The 19,200-nt window shown below is 44.6% G+C and overlaps 1 protein-coding gene across 1 annotated transcript in view; it reads left to right on the forward strand.

Moving 5' to 3' along the window:
- The first annotated feature begins 290 nt into the window (after positions 1 to 290).
- Positions 291 to 19,200, forward strand: part of sh3bgrl (SH3 domain binding glutamate-rich protein like) — a 22,988-nt gene continuing 4,078 nt past the window's right edge. Inside the window, exons 1-3 of the mRNA XM_063189464.1 lie at positions 291 to 532; positions 15,832 to 16,017; positions 19,085 to 19,165. Coding sequence (XP_063045534.1) covers positions 488 to 532; positions 15,832 to 16,017; positions 19,085 to 19,165 — 312 coding nt within the window. The 5' untranslated portion in view covers positions 291 to 487. The remainder of the gene's footprint in view (positions 533 to 15,831; positions 16,018 to 19,084; positions 19,166 to 19,200) is intronic.

Consider the following 19,200-nt stretch of genomic DNA (forward strand, 5'->3'; position numbering starts at 1 on the left):
CATTAAGAAAGTAGTTGTTATAACTACATGGCATTTGGACATGACCGGTTGCATGACAAAATCGGTGAATGTGTTGTATCGCCGTGATGTGTCATATAATGTAGCCACAATGGGCCAGCTGTTCCTGGCGTGGTTTATGAATACAGTTGTTGTAGTTGTTGTAATCATCATGGGTGAAGGTGGTGATGGTAAACTTTGCCCACTAATGGATGACAAGAGGCTGTGTGTGTTGAGAAAGGGGAGGGGGCTGAGTGTTAGGGGGAGGAGAGGCGGAGGCTACACAGAAAATATTGAAGTCCATCAAGGGTTGGGACACCAGCGTCCGCACAGATTGCAGCTACTACGGCAAAGAAAATATTTTTTCCCACACAAGAGGTTGACTGTGTGCCTGATATCCGTTTTCAGAGCGCGTGGTCTGTCCGTCTTTTTTCGGTCTTGGCTTTTAAGGATTGCTGTCTTGACACAGCGAAGGGATTTGCAGAAGAACATGGTGATCAAAGTTTACATAGCATCGTCCTCCGGATCGACATCGGTAAGAAGCGCAACTGCAAAGCATCGTGTGTTCACTCATGTCCTGAGTTGACAGGGAATTATCACTGTATAGCCTATTCCGGTGTGCCGAGCAGACAGCAGTGAGTAGCTGAATTAACACAGAGATACCAAAGCAGCAGGCTTTGTGCATTTCGGCATGTTGTTGCAAGGGGGAATGCTTTACAGCTGTATCTATCTGATGACAGATCAGAACATCTTTCTAAATTCCAAAAAACTCACCACTCCTAGAAATCATTGATGTTAGAGAATTAACTATTTATCTTTGTGATACACTTTGTGCCACAGAAAGTACTTTCAGTGCTCAGCAGGAGAAATCTCTCTCTCTCTCTCTCTCTCTCTCTCTCTCTCTCTCTCTCTCTCTCTCTCTCTCTCTCTCTCTCTCTCTCTCTCTCTCTCTCCACTCCGTTCTTCTGAGTGACTCATAGGTTGTGGGGCCACACTCACTCAACAGACCTGTGCGACTAAATAAGGCGTAAAAGTTGTATGTGTTGGCTTTGCCAGTCACTTCCCTGTGACTCCTGTCAGCTTGTCTGTCATTGACTCCCGAGGTCAGGGTAATGCTTGTCAGTGGGAGACATTCTATAACTGTGAATAAGTTGAGTAAGTGAATTTTGAAGGGATGACTACATCTAGTAGCCTAGGCCTAGGCTATTGACTTGGACTGGTGTCGACTTAGTAGGCTAGTTGACTTGGGCCAGATGTGCAGAGTAGCAGTAGGGTGGGGGATGGCTGGATCTGATGTTGGAGGGTCATGATGCAACCTTTCACTAGCAGCTGGTTCCTCCCTCCCCTAAAGTTGGGAAGTTAAACAGCAGCATGATGATGCTCAGAGGACCTGTTACATAACACCAGCCAGCTTTAAACATCAATCTTGAGAGAGAGATGTGGAGAAGGAAAAACAGAACTTCAGAAAATGGGACCTGGGGAGTCATGGGGCCTTAGTCAGCTCACATGTAGGAATGCCCCTAAAACTGAGAAATTAGAAAGCTGATACACAGTAATGCAAACATGCAAGCGCGCGCACGCACACACACGCACACACACGCACGCACGCACGCACACACGCACACACACACACACACACACACACACACACACACACACAAGTAGTGTGTCTTTTGTATTTGTATCTGACCCTGAGCCACAGCAAACGTGTAAAGATGTAGGCCTATAGGCTTTAGCATCTCACATCTGTAAGAAGTTTCTGCTGAAAATACCAGACTGGTCTGTAGCGAGGGGGTTTACGTATATATTAAGGGCTTTACAAGTATGTGTACACAGTAAAGTCTGCAGTGTTAGTGCAATGCTATATTGAATGTGAATGCTCAGTATGCTGTATACATTAAACTGTTTGAGTGTTGTCATTAACACAGAGAAACTCATCCTCTTGTCTGTTCAGTGTCAATAGAGACTCGAACTTCACACTATTCTAGGTGTAGAGTAGGGGTGGGGAACCTTTTTCATTTGAGGGGCCACTTCAAATTCCTCCAAGAGCCGTAAAAGTCCTCAGAGGGCCATACTACGAACACAACCCTGGATTTCCCCTGGCACTTTATTGAAGGCAGCCACCTTTAAAACAGAGCCCTGCTTCTCCAGGTCCCCTGAATTGAACTTAATTGTATTGAAAATGTAATTTCTAAGATTTCTTTACAAAATATGTCATATTTCATCTGTAGCTGCATAAAATTTAAATTATATCTGGGGCCAGATAAAATGGCCCCAAGGTTCCCCACCCCTGGTGTAGATCATATGTATATGCATATGCATTCAATGTAGTGTTAAATTAACACTCGGAAATGCACTGTGCACTCGGTAGTAAGAGGCTACTGGCTCCATCACATCCTTAGGTACCTGCTGATACCACATGTATGGATTACAGATGTTGGCCAGTTCAAAAGGCTATCTCCCCCGTCTCACACAACATCCCACCTAGCCATAAATAACAATCTCAGACTCAGACAGACCCGAAAGGCCTTATAATAACCACATGGACGGATGTTTCAGCCTTCTGCAGACGATATTGCCTCTGTGGTTCTCAAAAAGGAAGTTCACACAGTTGAAAATAAACACGGGAACACTTAACGGCACTTTCAATTTGATGGTTTGACTGTAAATAACTGTAGAGCTCCCCTACAATGAAACTTGCAGAAGGACAATGATTGTTGGCAAACGTCAAATGCGCTGATACATTCTTATAAGGTTTCAGTGTGTTGCTTACTAGGTAGCCTATTTGCAGAATTCACCATGTAAATGTCAACCATGTTATATTTACAGCAACACCCAGATCTTCCCTCTTTAATGTACAAGTTTCATTTGTATCTTTTGTGTATCTCTGACTACTATGAGGTTATTTACATATTTATACTGTACATTAGATAGAAAGATACATGAGATGGTTGAGCACCTCTGTGCTGCAACAGGACTTTGTGCCTTTACAGGGCTGAGAATAGACATTAGTAGCACATTTAGGATAGTTAGATATGCAGGCATCCCAGAAAAAAACAATGTTTGGTTCAATTTTCATGTAAACATTCCATTCGAAAACACTATAGCATTTTGGTAGAGATGGGATCACCAGTGAGCTGACTCACTGTTTGCAGAAGATGCACAACTACATCATAACAAGGTTATGCAGAAAGTCTCAAGCAACATTATCATTTTGGAGACAGAAAGCTTACTATAGGCTCTGCATTCAATTGTTTATTGACAAAATATGCACTCTCCCTATTGTATTATGCTCTGTCCAGGGGAAATGTGGAGAATTCTAACTCAGCCCTATATGGGATGCTTGAGTGGCATGTATCAGTAGGCCTCTCCATTTTGCTGATGGCTAGCACTAATTCCACTCCAGATAGTAGCCTACTATCACTACTCTTGAGTACGTTCACAACTCCACTTTCAACTCTCAAAGCTCCAGTTGGCCTCAGACAGATGTTGAATGTTTCCAATCAGCCATTGTTGGATGAAGTTATAGACCCAATCATAATTAACCCTTTCACACTGAGTCTATGTTATAACCTTATTCTCACCAAAGTTGTAATGAACATGTCTTAATCTGTTACTTCAGGCTCTTGTTAATGTCATAGCAATGTTGTTATGATGTATTTGAATCATTTCAGGAATGAGTGAATGGACAAATACACAAAATTCAACAGATGAGGAAGTGAATACATGTGGAAGCATAGGCCTACATGTGGAGACTGGGTAAAGTCAGTAACACTTTACTTGATTCTGGTGTCATATGTATGACATAATCGTGTTATAACATTGTCATAATGCAGACATGCATGTGTCATAACAGTATGTCAACGTCATAAACATTTTGACTTTGTCATTAAGTGAAATTCGGTCATGGTAAAGACAGCCCTAACAATGTCAACTTTTCATGACCATAAAACATTTATGACATTGACATTATGTTTAAGACTGTGTCATGACACTGTTTTGACACTATTATGACACTGTTATGTCATACGTTTGACGCCAGCGTCAAGTAAAGAGTAACCCTAGAGTCTTTGAACAAAGTGGACCAAGTGAAAGAGTGTGACCCACCATGCTACTGTTTCTTCAGGAGGCAGCCCAATTACTGTGAGCAGTTCAGCACACGCTGCAGCCAGCCACCCAGAGGCTCCGGAATAGTTGTCCTCTTTCCAACTTACTGCATGCACCAAGGGCAATCAACATCACTCCCTCAGTTTGTGTGCGTGTGCGTGTGCGTGTGTGTGTGTGTGTGTGCGTGCGTGCGTGCGTGCGTGTGTGTGTGTGCGTGCGCGTGCGTGCGTGTGTGTGTGTGTGTGTGTGTGTGTGTGTGTGTGTGTGTGTGTGTGTGTGTGTGCATGCGTGCATGCATGCGTGTTTGTGTTTACAGGAAGAGGTTGGGACTGCACCCAGTTGAGAGATCTGGCTTTTGCTGCCTTTATATAGCGAGGGCCTAAAACGAACCAAACCTGAATTAAAGCTAATTTGATTTTTAGTCCTGGGGCCGTGTGGATGTGGTGATCCTTTAGTAAGCAGCAGGGCTGGCTGTTGGCTGATATTGTGATGGTCAGGGGTTCGTGCATCACTCCTTTTTTAAAATAGAATTTCACAATTTGATCACTTATGCTTACTGTTAACATCCAGATGGCTGTATAGTTTAATATGTTTTGGTCTTTTATTAGTTTATTAATGGTAGGACAGTGAGCTTTGGACAGGAAACGAGTGGGGAGAAAGAGACGGGGAAGGCTTGGCAAAGGACCCGGGCCGGAATGGAACCTGACTCGCCGGCATAGCAGCCCACTGCCCTGCCGTTAGATCCATGGTAGGGCCGCGGCATGTATAGTTTTGAATGTAACTAAAAAACCTGCTGATGGTTGACTGTACAATCCGAATTGTATAATTTAGGAAGAGTAATCAGCTTGGACGAGTTATTATTATATTTTTGCATGCAAAAATGCACATGGTTGTGTAAGAAAGGTGCAATACGTACATCTCTTGATGACTAAGGGTAGCATGCATGAAATGCACATGGCGTTGCTTATTTCTTCTACAGCTGTGTGTAAAATGATGTATTAATTCCTTATATCAACATGTTCTGCTTATAGACATTCAGTAAACATGCTTTTAAAGCAACACTTGTCCCTCTGTGGCCACAGCCTGGCCACATGGCTTAAAGTTCAGCACAGTTGTCATCAAGCTGTTGGAGAAGTAATTGGTCCCCAGCTAAAACAAAGAGGTCTGGACATTAAGCAGGATGAGAAAAACAGAGAGCAGCACAGCACAGCCATCACAGTCTACATTTTGGACAGGCAGGGCAACAGTAGACATGCATTAAAATGCCATGAAGTCTTAAATCTAACAATCATTGTGTAGTAACAGTATTATAACATCAAGTTAAGACCGGGCTTTTTTGGCATTCCTGGGACCGGGGGGGGGGCTCTTTTGACCCCCCCCCCTCATAACTTAGGAACCGAATGGCGTATGACCACCAAACTTGGAGGGGATGATCTTCAGCCAAAGATCTATGAATGACATCAGTTTGGTGTCATTATTGGATATTATGACGTAATTATGACGTAATTTCCTGATTTTATTGCCCAAAATGTCACCTTAATGTATTTTCTATTTAACTTGGGTAATGCACATCAATTTTGGTTATTATGTGCATCAGACCACTTCAAATGTTTACAAGGGTGTCTGATGCTAATGAAAATGTAAAAAAATATGAAAAGTGATGATGATGAGGCTTAGATCAGTGATTTTTGGTCAGGCGTACCTGTCAGAAAACCGTTGCCATGGCAACAACACAAATGATAAACCTAATCTTTTGGTATCACATTGTAGCCAACTTCATTTTAGGAAAAGTCACAAAGTTTCGTAGTCATAACTTTAGTCATTCAGGAGTTATACGACATCAAAGTTGATGCGGGCACTTTTAGCCCCCCCCCGGTCTGGATAGGGTTAAAAGCCATCATTCCTGTGAGTTTAATAGTGGATGAGACATAAATATTGACTCTTCGTAAAAGCTGATTTTAGATCATGGTTCTATTAGCTGATTTGAATTTACCAAACTTGGTACACTCAAAGACTCTGAATATTCTTATTCATCTAGGTCATTTTAACTGTACATACCAACTGAGTTCAATTGTACTGTAGACAACTGGACTGTTTTTTTTCTAGTAGCTTGAAGCACAGTTACAAAAATATGTCCAGTTGCCAGTCTACAACTAAACTTCTGGTATGCACAGTCATCTTAGCACATATTAGGTTTCATAATGATTCATGAAACCAATTGGTTACACTCTTGCACGTCTTGCTGGTGACCCTTTGGGGTTTTTGGGCCATAACTCAAACACGCTCAGCTAGGGCTGCACAATTAATCGAAAATAATCGAAAATCGTGATAAAATTGTGAAATCGGAGTTGTGATTTCAATCGTAATTTAATCGTGGCAATAGTGACCTACCTTTGAGAGCGTCCTTGAAGCCAGAACATACTGACAGGATGGTGTTTCTGGCCAGAAATCTGTCCACCTAAGTTTCATGCTATTGCCTTTACATAATTATTACAATTGATTTATTTTGCTCATCCCGTTTATAATTCATTCTTGGTTATATTTCATCTTGTTATAATTTTTTAAAAATCTGCAAAAAAATCAATAATCGTGATTAATAACCGTGATTACGATTTTGACCAAAATAATCGTGATTATGTTTTTTTCCATAATCGTGCAGCCCTACGCTCAGCCATACAACCCATTAGTTGTGCTTTGTTGGGAAGAGCAGTCTCTGCTGTCAACCTGAGTGAGCTCTTGGTGTAGCACTGGATATGTCCATACTCCAGAGAGGAAATTTAGTACCTCATTAGAGCATGTTAACTCAGAGCAAGTGGTAAATCTAGTAATACATTGATGTCCAGTGGATTTGCTTTAGCTGAAACGTAAATCTCATATTATCTCCTATTATTATCTCCTATTATATTAGGAGGTTTACAGCTCCCTCTGACTTCACTTAGTTGAGTTAGTAGGCAATGCTGCTTGGAAGACGTGCCAAAACAGACATGCTCCACAATCCAACCAACAGTCTATGCAGGCCCTCTCTTACATGACCAAGGCTGATGGGCTGGGCACGGACATGACAGGGTCAGTTTAAGGTCTCTGGTGCCCAAGGGCACAATATTGTCTTTCTGCCCCTGCCACCCCAAATTCCTCAAGGCAATCATACAATTCCATGAGTGCAATGTCATGATTTTGCATTGTCGTGTTGGAATTTCTTGGAGCTGTTGTTGTGGAAAGACGTGCCAAAAGACATGCCAATACCATGCTGCAAAACCCAACCAGCACCAACAGAATCCGCCAGTATTTATCTAAGCCCCCTCTGATGATGACGGTGGAGAGAGCCCATGCACGGCCAAGGCTGAGGGGCGGGGTCTGGATAGGGTCACAATAGCCTTGGTCTCATTAGCCGCGCTTCAGCGGCCCGGGGCCGCCCGGGGCTCAGGAGAGTGGCCGGCTCGGAGCTGCCGGCCCGGGCCATTTTTTGCCTGATCGGACTCATAGCCGACCCCAGGCACATTCAGGTACACGCCTTGTTTGTGAAACGTCAGTCGGGCACAGCCCACTTTCGCCCCAAATCACAGAAGGACAACAACAGAACGACAAAGGAGGAGAATAAAATGGAGCAAACTCTGCTGGAGCAGGTCGCCGTTTGGCTCGTAGCCTACGGACAAAGACGACAAGAACTGCAAAGAAAATGGCTTGCCTTTCAAGAACAGTTTTATTACATGGCAAAGTTGTCGATTCAGAAGCTGTATGGGACGCAGCGCATGTTAAGAAGACAAAGACGCATGAAAATACGAGCAGCTCGACAACTGAGAGTGAACAGAAGGAGACGTGCGAACATGCCCAGTTAATCCCCCCAATCGCGCACAGAAGCATGAGCCCCGGACATAGCGAGACATGAATGTGCAGGTAATTGAATAAGTTACCATGTGAAAGGAGACCAAATCCCTGAGACATAGCACCTTCATCAGTTGCTATAGAAAATTATGTCATAGCCCCGGACATAGCGACACACCCCCTCGTTGCGGCGTGCCACCTGTCTATTCATTCATGTTATTTCCATCCATTTGACATTAAAGCCCTTGTGTAAATTTCAAACTGTGTTTGGCGATCAGTCTGAAACGTGCGATATAGCCTACCAGACCTTCGGCGATAATAGCGCAAAAGCTAAATAAGCCGACATAAATGTCATGTGTGAGTATTTGTGAGACACTTTTTATTGGTGTCCAGTGGAAAGCATGCCAAATCACGATAATGGCACAAGAGTTGGCGGCTAAAAGCAGAAAAAAGCCGACATGACTTAGCTATGACATCCCAAGTTTAAGTGTAGTGGTGCCCATGATCTGATAACAACAAAAAAGTTATGTTGACTAAATAACTTTAAAAACACAAACAGAAGTGCCAAGGTTGCATCCTATGAAATTATGCCATAAGAAAGCCAAACACCCCAAACTAATGCTTAACCATAATTTGCCCAGAATTTAGCGATAAGTCCCCCATGCAGCCACATTTTTACACAGAGGTTGACCCCGCCTCCGAGCCTCGGCGGTGCTTGCTGGCCCATCGAATTCGACGGGCCAGGGAAATCGGCCCTTAGCCCCACAACCTGGCCCGGCGGCCATCTTTAGCACCTAGCCCCCTTTTGATGAGATCACCGTCAGCCCCCTTTTGTCCGGGCCAGCCCGGGGCTGGCCCTGCAATGAGACCAAGGCTACTAAGGACTCCAGTGCCCCAGGGCACAATATTGTCTTTCTGGCCCTGCCACCCACAACTCCCATGGCTAAGCTATTATTTTCATGCAATTCCCAGGAGTGCATAATCACAATTTTACAATGATGTGGTTTGGAATGGCCTATTTGCTTGAGTGACAAGTGAAAATGTAACATTTGTTTCACATGGCCTGTCTTGTTCCCCCCCTTTTGTTCCCTGTTCAGCTGGGTCTAGGCCCAGTTGGCCCATTTTGTAAACTGGCCAATGGCCTTAGATGCTGGTTTGTGACGTACATGGCAGGTTTGAGGGGACATTCGAATCTCTCCATGAGCATACAGTGTGACTCTGGGAAACCTGGGCGTGTAACCCAAACACACGGCGAACACAAGGTCCCATTTTTCTTGTTGCTGATGATGTCAACGTGCTGGCAGCTCATGCAAAGTTTGTGTTGCACTGGAGAAGTTTGACTCCGCCAAGCGGAGGGTCAAGCTGAGTTGGCCACTCAGTTGAACTCTGTAAATATAAATGGTTGGTTGTTGGTTGCAGGTGCATCTGTGATTCAGATTACTAGAAAAAAGTCTGTGTGTGTTCATTGTTCACGTACTTTCACAGTAGATCTCTAGAACTGTAGATCTCCTATCTTTCTCTCCATCTCCTTTTCTCAGTTCTTTCTGTTCTCTCTCCATATCCCTTGCACTCTCTCTGTCTCTCTGTCTCTCTGTCTCTCTGTCTCTCTCTCTGTCTGTCTGTCTGTCTGTCTCTCTCTCTCTCTCTCTCTCTTCTCCTCCAGGTAAGTGAGCAAAACATGTTTTTGAACTAACCCCCCTGAACTGATTCACTCAGCAAGTGTACGTAATTACATCAGTCCTGATTCTGAAGGCCTCCACAATCAGCTTTGACAGAGTGCAGGACTCTTGGCTACAATATTCTATCAGTTTACATTACATGCTCTTCAGCCAATAAAAATAGACCCAGATCATAATCGTCATGTCCAGGGTCACTGACGATTATGATTTGGGCCCCCTCCCCAAAACATGCTATGTAATGCGGTCCCAATTTTTGGCCCCCTTTATCCCTGGCCCCAAGCCAACTGACCCGTCTGCCCCTCACAGTCAGCTTCCCTGGTCACGCCATCAGCAACCAAAACACTGACATCCATGGTTGTATACAGACAATAATAGAAAGTACACATGTGCACCACACCTTGTCAAAGTCACTGTGGGTGAGCCCTTAAAACTGTTTGGTCAAAGACACAGCTCAGAGCTCTCGCCGTGAGCAGATCCTATGGTACCTGCACATCATTTAGCCATGTGATGCAACAATCAGACTGCGCTTTACAGAACCCTAAGCGACTAATTGGACATGATGCAACCCTTGTCCTTTGTTCATTGGCTTAGTGACCAGGCGGCAGACAGGAGGATCAATGGTTCTGGCCATTAGACAGCTATAGATGGATATTGATTGCAACCGCGCTCTGCAGGCAGTCTGTTGTCCAGTCGTGACTCAGCTAATGTTGGGAGAGTAGCGCGTCAGTGAGTGTGTGCCTTTATTTGGGCTTAGAAATCGAGATGTAAACTTGCATTAGCAATCGAATCCTCTATTCTGGGTGCAGTCCAGGCTGCCTACCACCTTTTGAAGCTTAGTACCGTAGTTGTTTTTGTCCTAAGTCATTCCAGAGACATGTCACATTGGTCAATCCTGGTAGAGAGTGACTTAGCGGACTTCACATGATGATGGACAGGGCTGGCACACAACAAGTCGATTTACTGACGGTTTATCAGACTATGTTATTCTAGCTGTCACATCAAGCACACAGACTGGGCTTGGTCTGGCAAAGGTCCCATAGATATAAAGAGGTAGGATCGATGGACATCCATCAAATGCCTTTGTATATTACTGGATAGAGCTTCAATCATGTTGTGTATGTGTGTGTTGTTGATTTTTCAGCGGTAGCCTATGTTTGCAAAATAACAGCCAAGAAGGCAGGCAGAACATGTAGCCTGTAGCGAAATTGAGCAGTTTTCCTGCCCAGACTTGAACCCGCGCCTCCCGCTTGCCAAAATGCAATGCCCAGGCTTGTTGGCATGTTAGATTGATCGCCTAACGCAAGCACTGGCCAAACCATCACATAGCATCAGAGCCGTTATCGAAGCCCAATGTTAGCCTAATGTTATTTTACACAAGTCTAAGACCAAAAGCTGGACTATAGATATTTTGGTCTTAGGCAAAAGTTAATAGAGGCTTAAACGCAAATGTTTTCCCAGTTATCTTGTCCACATTGGGGAAGTGGCTGTTGTGTTGTTTGTGTGATAGCCATTACGTAGACACGAACAGGAAAGATAAAGGCCGCCTTATCTGAATGAGGAAGAATTGCTTATCAAAGGCTATGAAAGGGCGTGGTGGTGGTGGTCAGGGCGGCTGACAGCTTTGGCCGGGCCCAGGACAAAGTCGTCCGAAAGGGCCCCCCATCCCAGTACCGTACATACAATGTAATGAGGACCCAATTCTGGGCCCCCTCTCTCCCTGGGCCCAGGACAACAGTCCCCTTTGTCCCCCCTGTCGTCACCACTGGTGGTGGTTATCTTTCACATAGACATGTCACATGAATTAAGCTGCGAATGAAAACTGTACTGTTAAACATTAACTTACAAAACCCCCTTAATTTGGGTCATGCCTGTCCAGTTAGTTAGAATCTTGGGAAGTCGTTTATAGCTACTTGAGATTCATGACTTTATTTGCTGTGCTATAGAGTATATGGGTATTTATATGTGTCTAGAGTGTGTGTGGTTGTTTTAACTGTCTTCAAAAGACAGACAGATAAATGTTTTGGTCAGGAATGTCCGGGGTTTATTACCCCACCCATTTAAAGGATAACACAGCACAATGACTATTATCTCGTAGGGTTGCAGAAGTCCATCAGAGAAAGAGGGAGAGCGAGAGAGAGAGAGAGAGAGAGAGAGAGAGAGAGAGAGAGAGAGAGAGAGAGAGAGAGAGAGAGAGAGAGAGAGAGACCAGAGAAGGACCAGAGAGGGACCAGAGCAGAAATAACAGAACAGAACAGCCAGTGAGATGGAAAGAGAGATTGAATGAGGGAGCGATAGAGAAAACCAGAGAGGAAATGAAAAAGAGAAAGGGGTAGAGAGAGAGCAGAGGGTCAGAACTGAATTACTGGGCAAGGTGGTGGGAGATGGAGCTTGGCATAGTTCCCCCTCCAAATTAATTTGGCTTGGCGTCGCCACAATGGGGGTTTTGTGACAGCGGTCCTCGAGAACAAGAGGCATAGAAAGGGTGAGGGTGAGAAAAAAGAAGGCCAGAGAAAAAAAGGGAGAAAGTGAGAGAGTGAATGTGAGAGTTAAAAAAACGAGAGGAAAGCTGTCCACCTTTTTTCACCGGAAAAGGTTGTGCAATGGTTGCTGTGTGCTGTTCCCAGCAGGCTGTCATCAATCGCAGTGGCACACGGCAGCTGTGCTGCTCGTTTCCCCTCCTTTTCTCTTTCTCTACCTCTATTATGCCATCCCCCATTTATCCCTATCCCTCTCCATCTCTGTATCACTCTCTTCTTTCTCTTTCTCTTCACACCCCCTCCTCCCCCCACTCCTCCCTTGCAATCAATGTCAGTGTCATGGTCGACGCAGTCAAACAGGCAGGCAAGCTTTGCATTTAGCCCCACCCCTTTGCATTCACATTTCGAAATATTTGACTTCTGCAAATGCCGGCATGCAAAGTCGTCATCTGTATGTCCGTGTCACGAGGGTGATGGGTTCAGCCAGACAAAATGATGCAGATGTCCGTGCAGTGCATTTGTTTTTAATCTCAGGCGCACTCAGCTCAATGCAACCTGCATCCTCTGCAATAGCAGCACAGCTCTGCCTCATAATACCTCCACTTTCCGTCTAGACCAGGGGTTGAAAATCACTCACCTCTTAGAAAAATGAAATCATATTTCGTGTCTGAAATCTAGCCAATTTCATGATTTGATCAGCATTTCGCTGGTGGCATCCTCCTCCTCTCTCTCTCTCCTCCCCATCTCCACTCCCCCTTCCCCCTGTGCTATTTGGTGGTGTTTGGGAGTAGTATCGGCAGCAGCAGCAGCAGCAGCAGCAGCAGCAGCAGGGCCAGCTCCAGCTCCAGCTCTAGCTAAGCTCCACAGAGCCCCTGCTCCTCTCAGCTGGCCATATTTGGCGTGTGTCTGACCATCTCCCTCCTCCAGGCAGCCAGACTAGCGGGCAGATTGCCCTGGCTTCCGTCTCTCCTTCTAGGGGCATTCTCCTCTCAATAGGGCAACTCTTGCTTTGCTTCTCTCTCTCTCTCTCTGTCTATCTCTCTCTCTCTCTCGGTCATAAACACACCCAGATCCCTGCTGCTGTAGAGAGATACAACAGTGGGAGGTATGCACCTCAGCATATTAGTCCTTTTTTATATCTTTTGAGAGAAATTCAAATTCTTTCTCCACCTGAATTCCCACCCACTTCCCACCCTGCATCCTCCATCATACTCCGCCGGTCCATCTTCCTCACATTAGTCTAGTACTTCCTGTCTTTCTCATTCATTCCCCTTTTTCATTTATTCTGTTCACGGGTAACTGCTCTTTCGTCGCCCTATTTTTGGGTGAAGTCAGGCAAGGCAAGGCAAGGCGAGCACACCCAGACCAGACTGCTGAGCGAGCGAGCGAGCGACCATTTCCTCTTGCCGGCTCCCTCCCTCTTTATCTGCAGGTTGTGAAGTGTGTCACAGACGGCCTTTTGTTTGCTTAGACCTCTCTCTCTCTCAGTCTCTCTCTCTCTCTCTCTCTCTCTCTCTCTCTCTCTCTCTCTCTCTCTCTCTCTCTCTCTCTCTCTCTCTCCCTCGTTCCTCGTTCTGCATTCCGCCTCGTCTACTGCACAGCGGACGGACCCCGCAGCAGCCTCCTCTCTCTCTGAAAACGGAGAAGTCAGAGAGCACACGAGATTAAACACACACACACATAGACGCGCACACGCACACACACGCAGATTACACAAACATACACTCATGTAGAGAGATTACACACACAAACCCACACCCACACACACACACACACACACACCCACNCACCCACACACCCACACCCACACACACACCACCACCCCACACACACACACACACACACACACACACACACACACACACACACACACACACACACACACACACACACACACACACACACACACACACACACACACACACGCTGACAAAAAGGAGGGCATTCATCCCTCTACATTCCAGGGGACAGATTGGGTCATAAATAAAAAACAAACGAAGACTAGAAAAAAGTATTTTTTGCTGACATGAGAGGACTTCCTGGCCTGTTCAGCTCTCCAATGTCTGTGTTGGTATATCCTAGCTATACTACAGTAGCATAATCGTAACCATAATAATGGTTTGCATTCCTACGCAAATGGATTTGTCCTGCATGGCGCTCCGAACTTGACTCGGTCCAAAGCTGCTCTGGGGACTGAAGCAGATGCTTGGCGTGAGCTGGAGAAATAGCGAGGCCAAGGTGTAGCCTTTCCAGTGAAAGTACCACAGGTTAATATTCAACCACTGTCTGCTACTAGGCCCGGCCACTGTAGGCTAACAGTCTGCCTACACTTATGGGAAATGGCTAACCAAAGATATTGAGTTGGCCTGCACCGCTACTTCCATACTGTGAAGAAAATCTCTCTGAAGAGGTTCAGCACGTCTTATAGTTGTTGGGAATGTAAGGGAAAAGTCACATACACAGTAAATTTGGCAGTGTTAATTTAACACTTAGAGAGTAAGATCAACACTGTGGGGTGTTATATTTGACTCTGTGAGTGTTGAATTAACACCGAAATATCTGCTGTGTAACACTATGTTCAGAAATAGCAACTGAACTGAATGGATATACTGTATATGTCGGTATGTAATAGATGAATATGTACTGTAGTTCACGGTACAAGTCATATAGCTGAAAATAAAAAGAGCATTTTGAGAAAAGCTACATTTCACCACACAGCTTTGCGGTGAAAGGAAGAACGCAGACTCAGGGGAACTGAAAAATAGACCAACTTCCTTCCTCTCAACTGTAACACTTCTTTTCAGATAAGGGTTAGCAAGCAGTCACAAAGCCCTGAGAGAAATGCATTATGACCTTTATATGATGCTACCACGGCCATAAAATGTTGCCATACACCTGACCCACTTTATAACCTGCCATTAGAAATTTCTGGAAGATCGAGTCAAAGGATTGAAGAGTTATGGGGGGTGGGGGTGGGTTGTAAGGAGCTACACAGGCCGGTTCAGATATCTGAACCATAGTTTGCACAGTTGTGTAACAATAATAACATCTGATTTGAAGTTTTTGGTTGTTTTTTTTTGCTGAGGATCCAGATAGTGAGAGCTGTGAATGTGGCAAGTGTGTTGTTCTTAGAGTTCAAACACTCAGATTTATTCATATCATTGCATTGGGCAATGTGTCAACCGTTTGATCAAGCCTTGTGTGTACATCTTGAAAAAACAAAGTTGAATGGAAGACAAGAATGCATTAACCACAGTACAATAAAGTAACTGTTTTTTCTTACTGTACACACATGACCACCAGTTCTAAGAATTTATGCTACTTGCTAACTTGTATGCCATCAATTCTGCACTATCGCATGTCCTAGTACATGATTTACAATACTTTTCCATTGTTTGTGCATTTGAGTTTATTTTTGCTGCTAACTGTGCGTGTGTGTGCATGTTTTGTGTGTATGTGTGTGTGTGTGAGAGAGAGAGTGTGTGTGTGAGAGAGAGTGTGTGTGTGAGCGTGCGTGCGTGTGTGCGTGCGTGTGTGTGTACGCACGCTTGTGTGTGTGTGTGTGCGTGCATGTGTGTGCTTGCATGTGTATGTCAGTTGGTGGTCACATGTCTCAAGTCAGACAGTGTATGGCCAGGAAACTAGAGGCTAGAGGCCTGTAGTATCTGCTCTTGGTTCTCAGTGTACTAAGCATACTGTCTTCTTGCCCTACCCCACCCCACCCGTCCCCACCCGTTCCCTTCCCACAGATCAAGAAGCAGCAGCAGGATGTCATGGGGTTCCTGGAGGTCAACAAGATCGCCTTCGAGGAGTGCGACATCGCCAACAGCGAGGAGAACAGGAAATGGATGAGGGAAAACGTCCCGGAAGATGCCCGACCGACCACAGGGAACCCCCTGCCCCCACAGATCTTCAACGACGAGGGATACTGTGGGGTCAGTTCAAAGCACTGGATCATGCTGTATTACAGTACTGACACAGACACCACACACGCACGCACGCACGCACGCACACACACACACACACACACACACACACACACACACACACACACACTGACACTGACACCGAGAGCTTGCTTGAATATTAGCTGAGAATACAGATTTTCACTTCTTATATAAGACAATATGTCAATCGGGTGAAGGGTTTGCACACATCTGTTTACCCTTTTCCAGTTATGAATACAAAATCCTAAAATACTTTGCAAGTTTCAAATATTTTATATTTTCTACCACAAATTGGCCAACGCTCTAGACTAATGTAATGAAATTCGAGTTGTTGATTGCAATGCCGGTGACATTTTGGCTGACCACATGTGAAGGCGGTCGGGCCAAGTATTCCAAAAATGCCTCCCTCACAGCAGCCTCCGACAGTTTTAAACAGGAATGCGTCAACAAAACGTCACTCATTACAGTAGCACTCATTGAGCAGATGTGCTTTATTTGAAGTGATTCATTTGTGAGGAGCAACACTAAACCGCAGAGTACAAGAATCTCGAGTCCAAAAAGATCCATTGCGAACTCTGTTTTCAATGCAGCCTCATCCAAATAGTGCTGCTGTTGTGTTGATAAACCATATGTGTTTTAAGAGTGTTGAGACAGGCGCACATACGTACATTAGTGAGATATGCTGCATATGTTCTCATCAATAGTACTGGTACTGTCTGTCCAGAGCAACATGAGGCCATATTCATTGCTCAGGGGCACCTCAGCCATGCCAAGGCAGCAGGAGAATGCTTCATCTGCACAGTATTTCTCCTCCTGATAGTCAGGGCCCCTGACAGCTTTGGCTGGGTCCTGGACAAAGTCATCTGAAAGGGCCCCCTACAGAGTACATACAATGTAATGGGGACCCAATTCTGGGGCCCCTATCTCCCCAGGCCTGGGGCAACGTACCCCTTTGGCCCCCTTGTCAACGGGCCTGCTGATAGACAAGTTGGTTCTCCACACTCTTGACTTAGCCACTCTTACTCTTTAGCCATTAGGCCATAGCTGCCCCATATCAATAATGCATTATGGCCCACTGTAGTCTACTATTGTAAATGAGTGAGCATTGTGGATGGGAGTGTTCTACCTCAATGAACAAGACCTAATACTGACAGTGTTTACTGAAGGTCATAGGCCTCTGTGTGTGTGTTTAGTGTGCTGTATTTGACTGAATGTTTGTTTAGTGTGTAGTTGGCCTCGCGTGCACCTGCAGAAGCCGTGCATTTGTATGAATCAAACTGCCGGTATGTAATGAAATCCGGGCTGGAGGAAAAAAAGAGGTCTGGGGAGTATTGGATTTCACTGACAAAAGAGATAGCTAGCCTAAGGACAAACACACCTGCTGGGAGAATGAGCACTCACACATACACACCCAGCTCAATGCACCGCCTCTCTCCACGGTACTTAACTTTGGCATGTTTGAAAACACATACACAGATACACGCACACATGTGCTTGCACACACTCACACACACTCACGCGCACGCATGCACACACACACACGCACGCGCGCACACACACGCGCGCACACGCATGCGCGCACACACATACACACACACACACACACCGTTGTCTGTTCTACGGTACACTCTACAACTCTACAGATTTCACCAAATTACCAACGTTTTAATCTATCTGGGTTAACCAACCAAGCCAAATACCAAGCTATCAATACACTGCCCAAGCTTTTAGTAGGCTATAACAGTTGTGTGTAGAATCCATCGCGGAGTGATTAGCAACAACTTTGAAACATACTGTCAAAAAACCAAAGACAGGAAAGGACAGGAGAGCAGCGCTTGCCTACTGACATATTGTGTCATCAGATATTTGAAAAAAGATCAAGTACAACTTAAACTTGAACTGAATTACCTCAGCAATTTGTTAAAAAACAGCTCCAAGATATGGCATGGTGACAACAATGCAGACTTCCTCTTTTAGCCAGACATGAGTTGTGCCATAGCCTGCTGCTCCTCCTGTTTTGTCTCTCACTGTTCCCTAAAACTGTTGCACCATCCGCAGACACGCCCCCTTTAATGCATGATGTTACAGTAAGTCTTTGCGCAGTAATAAAATTCAGCGTTAATTCAAACACTTAGAGAGTTGATTTAACATCTTCTAGAGTGTATTTGGTCCCAGACTACTCTCTTAAGTGTAGAATTAACACTGAATTGTTTACAGTGTGGCAATGCGTTTTCTGTGAGCTACCGTAAAATATAGCATAATAGTGGCGTACCCGGGGTTTCACGCTCTCATATAGACCCAAAGTACACTTGCCAGTGAATTGGTCCTCAAATTACTATTTGCTTTCCAACTGCCAATCAGGTAATTTGGTACTATCCCATATCAGCCACTCCTCAATATAAGGGGGCTCACTTATGTGGACATAAAATAGTTTTACAGAAACACAAATTACTTTTTAACAATATGCAAAGACCAGGTTTGTAGGCTACCTGTCATTCACGTACTTCTGCTTTCTCATATTTGCATTTTGTCAGCTCTGCGCCTGAATCGTTTTGCTGACACAGACACACACCTGCGAATTTCAACGGCAAAAAAACGGCTAGCACTGACACAGCTACCACTTTATGACACATTATGATGCATTTTTTTGGTGACATGTGTTCCAGAAAAAAATCTGGATATTAAAAAAATATTAAATACTGTGTCCGCTGATTTCAAAGTTAATTTAAAATAGATCATGAGAAAGGAAATTATTATTTTTTTTAAATCATTAAGCGATATGTGTGTATTCAGTAGTACCTCTGTCTAAATTGTACATGGTGTCTCGTCCTGCATGTGGTGAATAGAATGTATGAAAATGACAGTACATGCACAGATCATGGTAAAATATGCATAGGCAATCTATGCTGTAAAGCTCATTGATATTTACTGGCATTACATACACAAACCAAGTTTCTCTGTGGCTTTAGGAAATCTAAATTCGATTCAAATTTTTTTATCTTTTAGTTTTTTTAACCCTTTTATATCTTGTTCTGTTCTCTACTTTTTTTTCCAGAACTATGAGGCCTTTTTTAATGCCCGGGAGGACAATGTTCTCTACGCGTTTCTTGGCTTGACCGCTCCCCCTGGGTCAAAGGTGAGACTTACTGTCTGATTCAATCACTTCACTTC

The sequence above is a fragment of the Engraulis encrasicolus genome, chromosome 23 (assembly GCF_034702125.1).
Source record: "Engraulis encrasicolus isolate BLACKSEA-1 chromosome 23, IST_EnEncr_1.0, whole genome shotgun sequence".
NCBI lineage: Eukaryota > Metazoa > Chordata > Actinopteri > Clupeiformes > Engraulidae > Engraulis > Engraulis encrasicolus.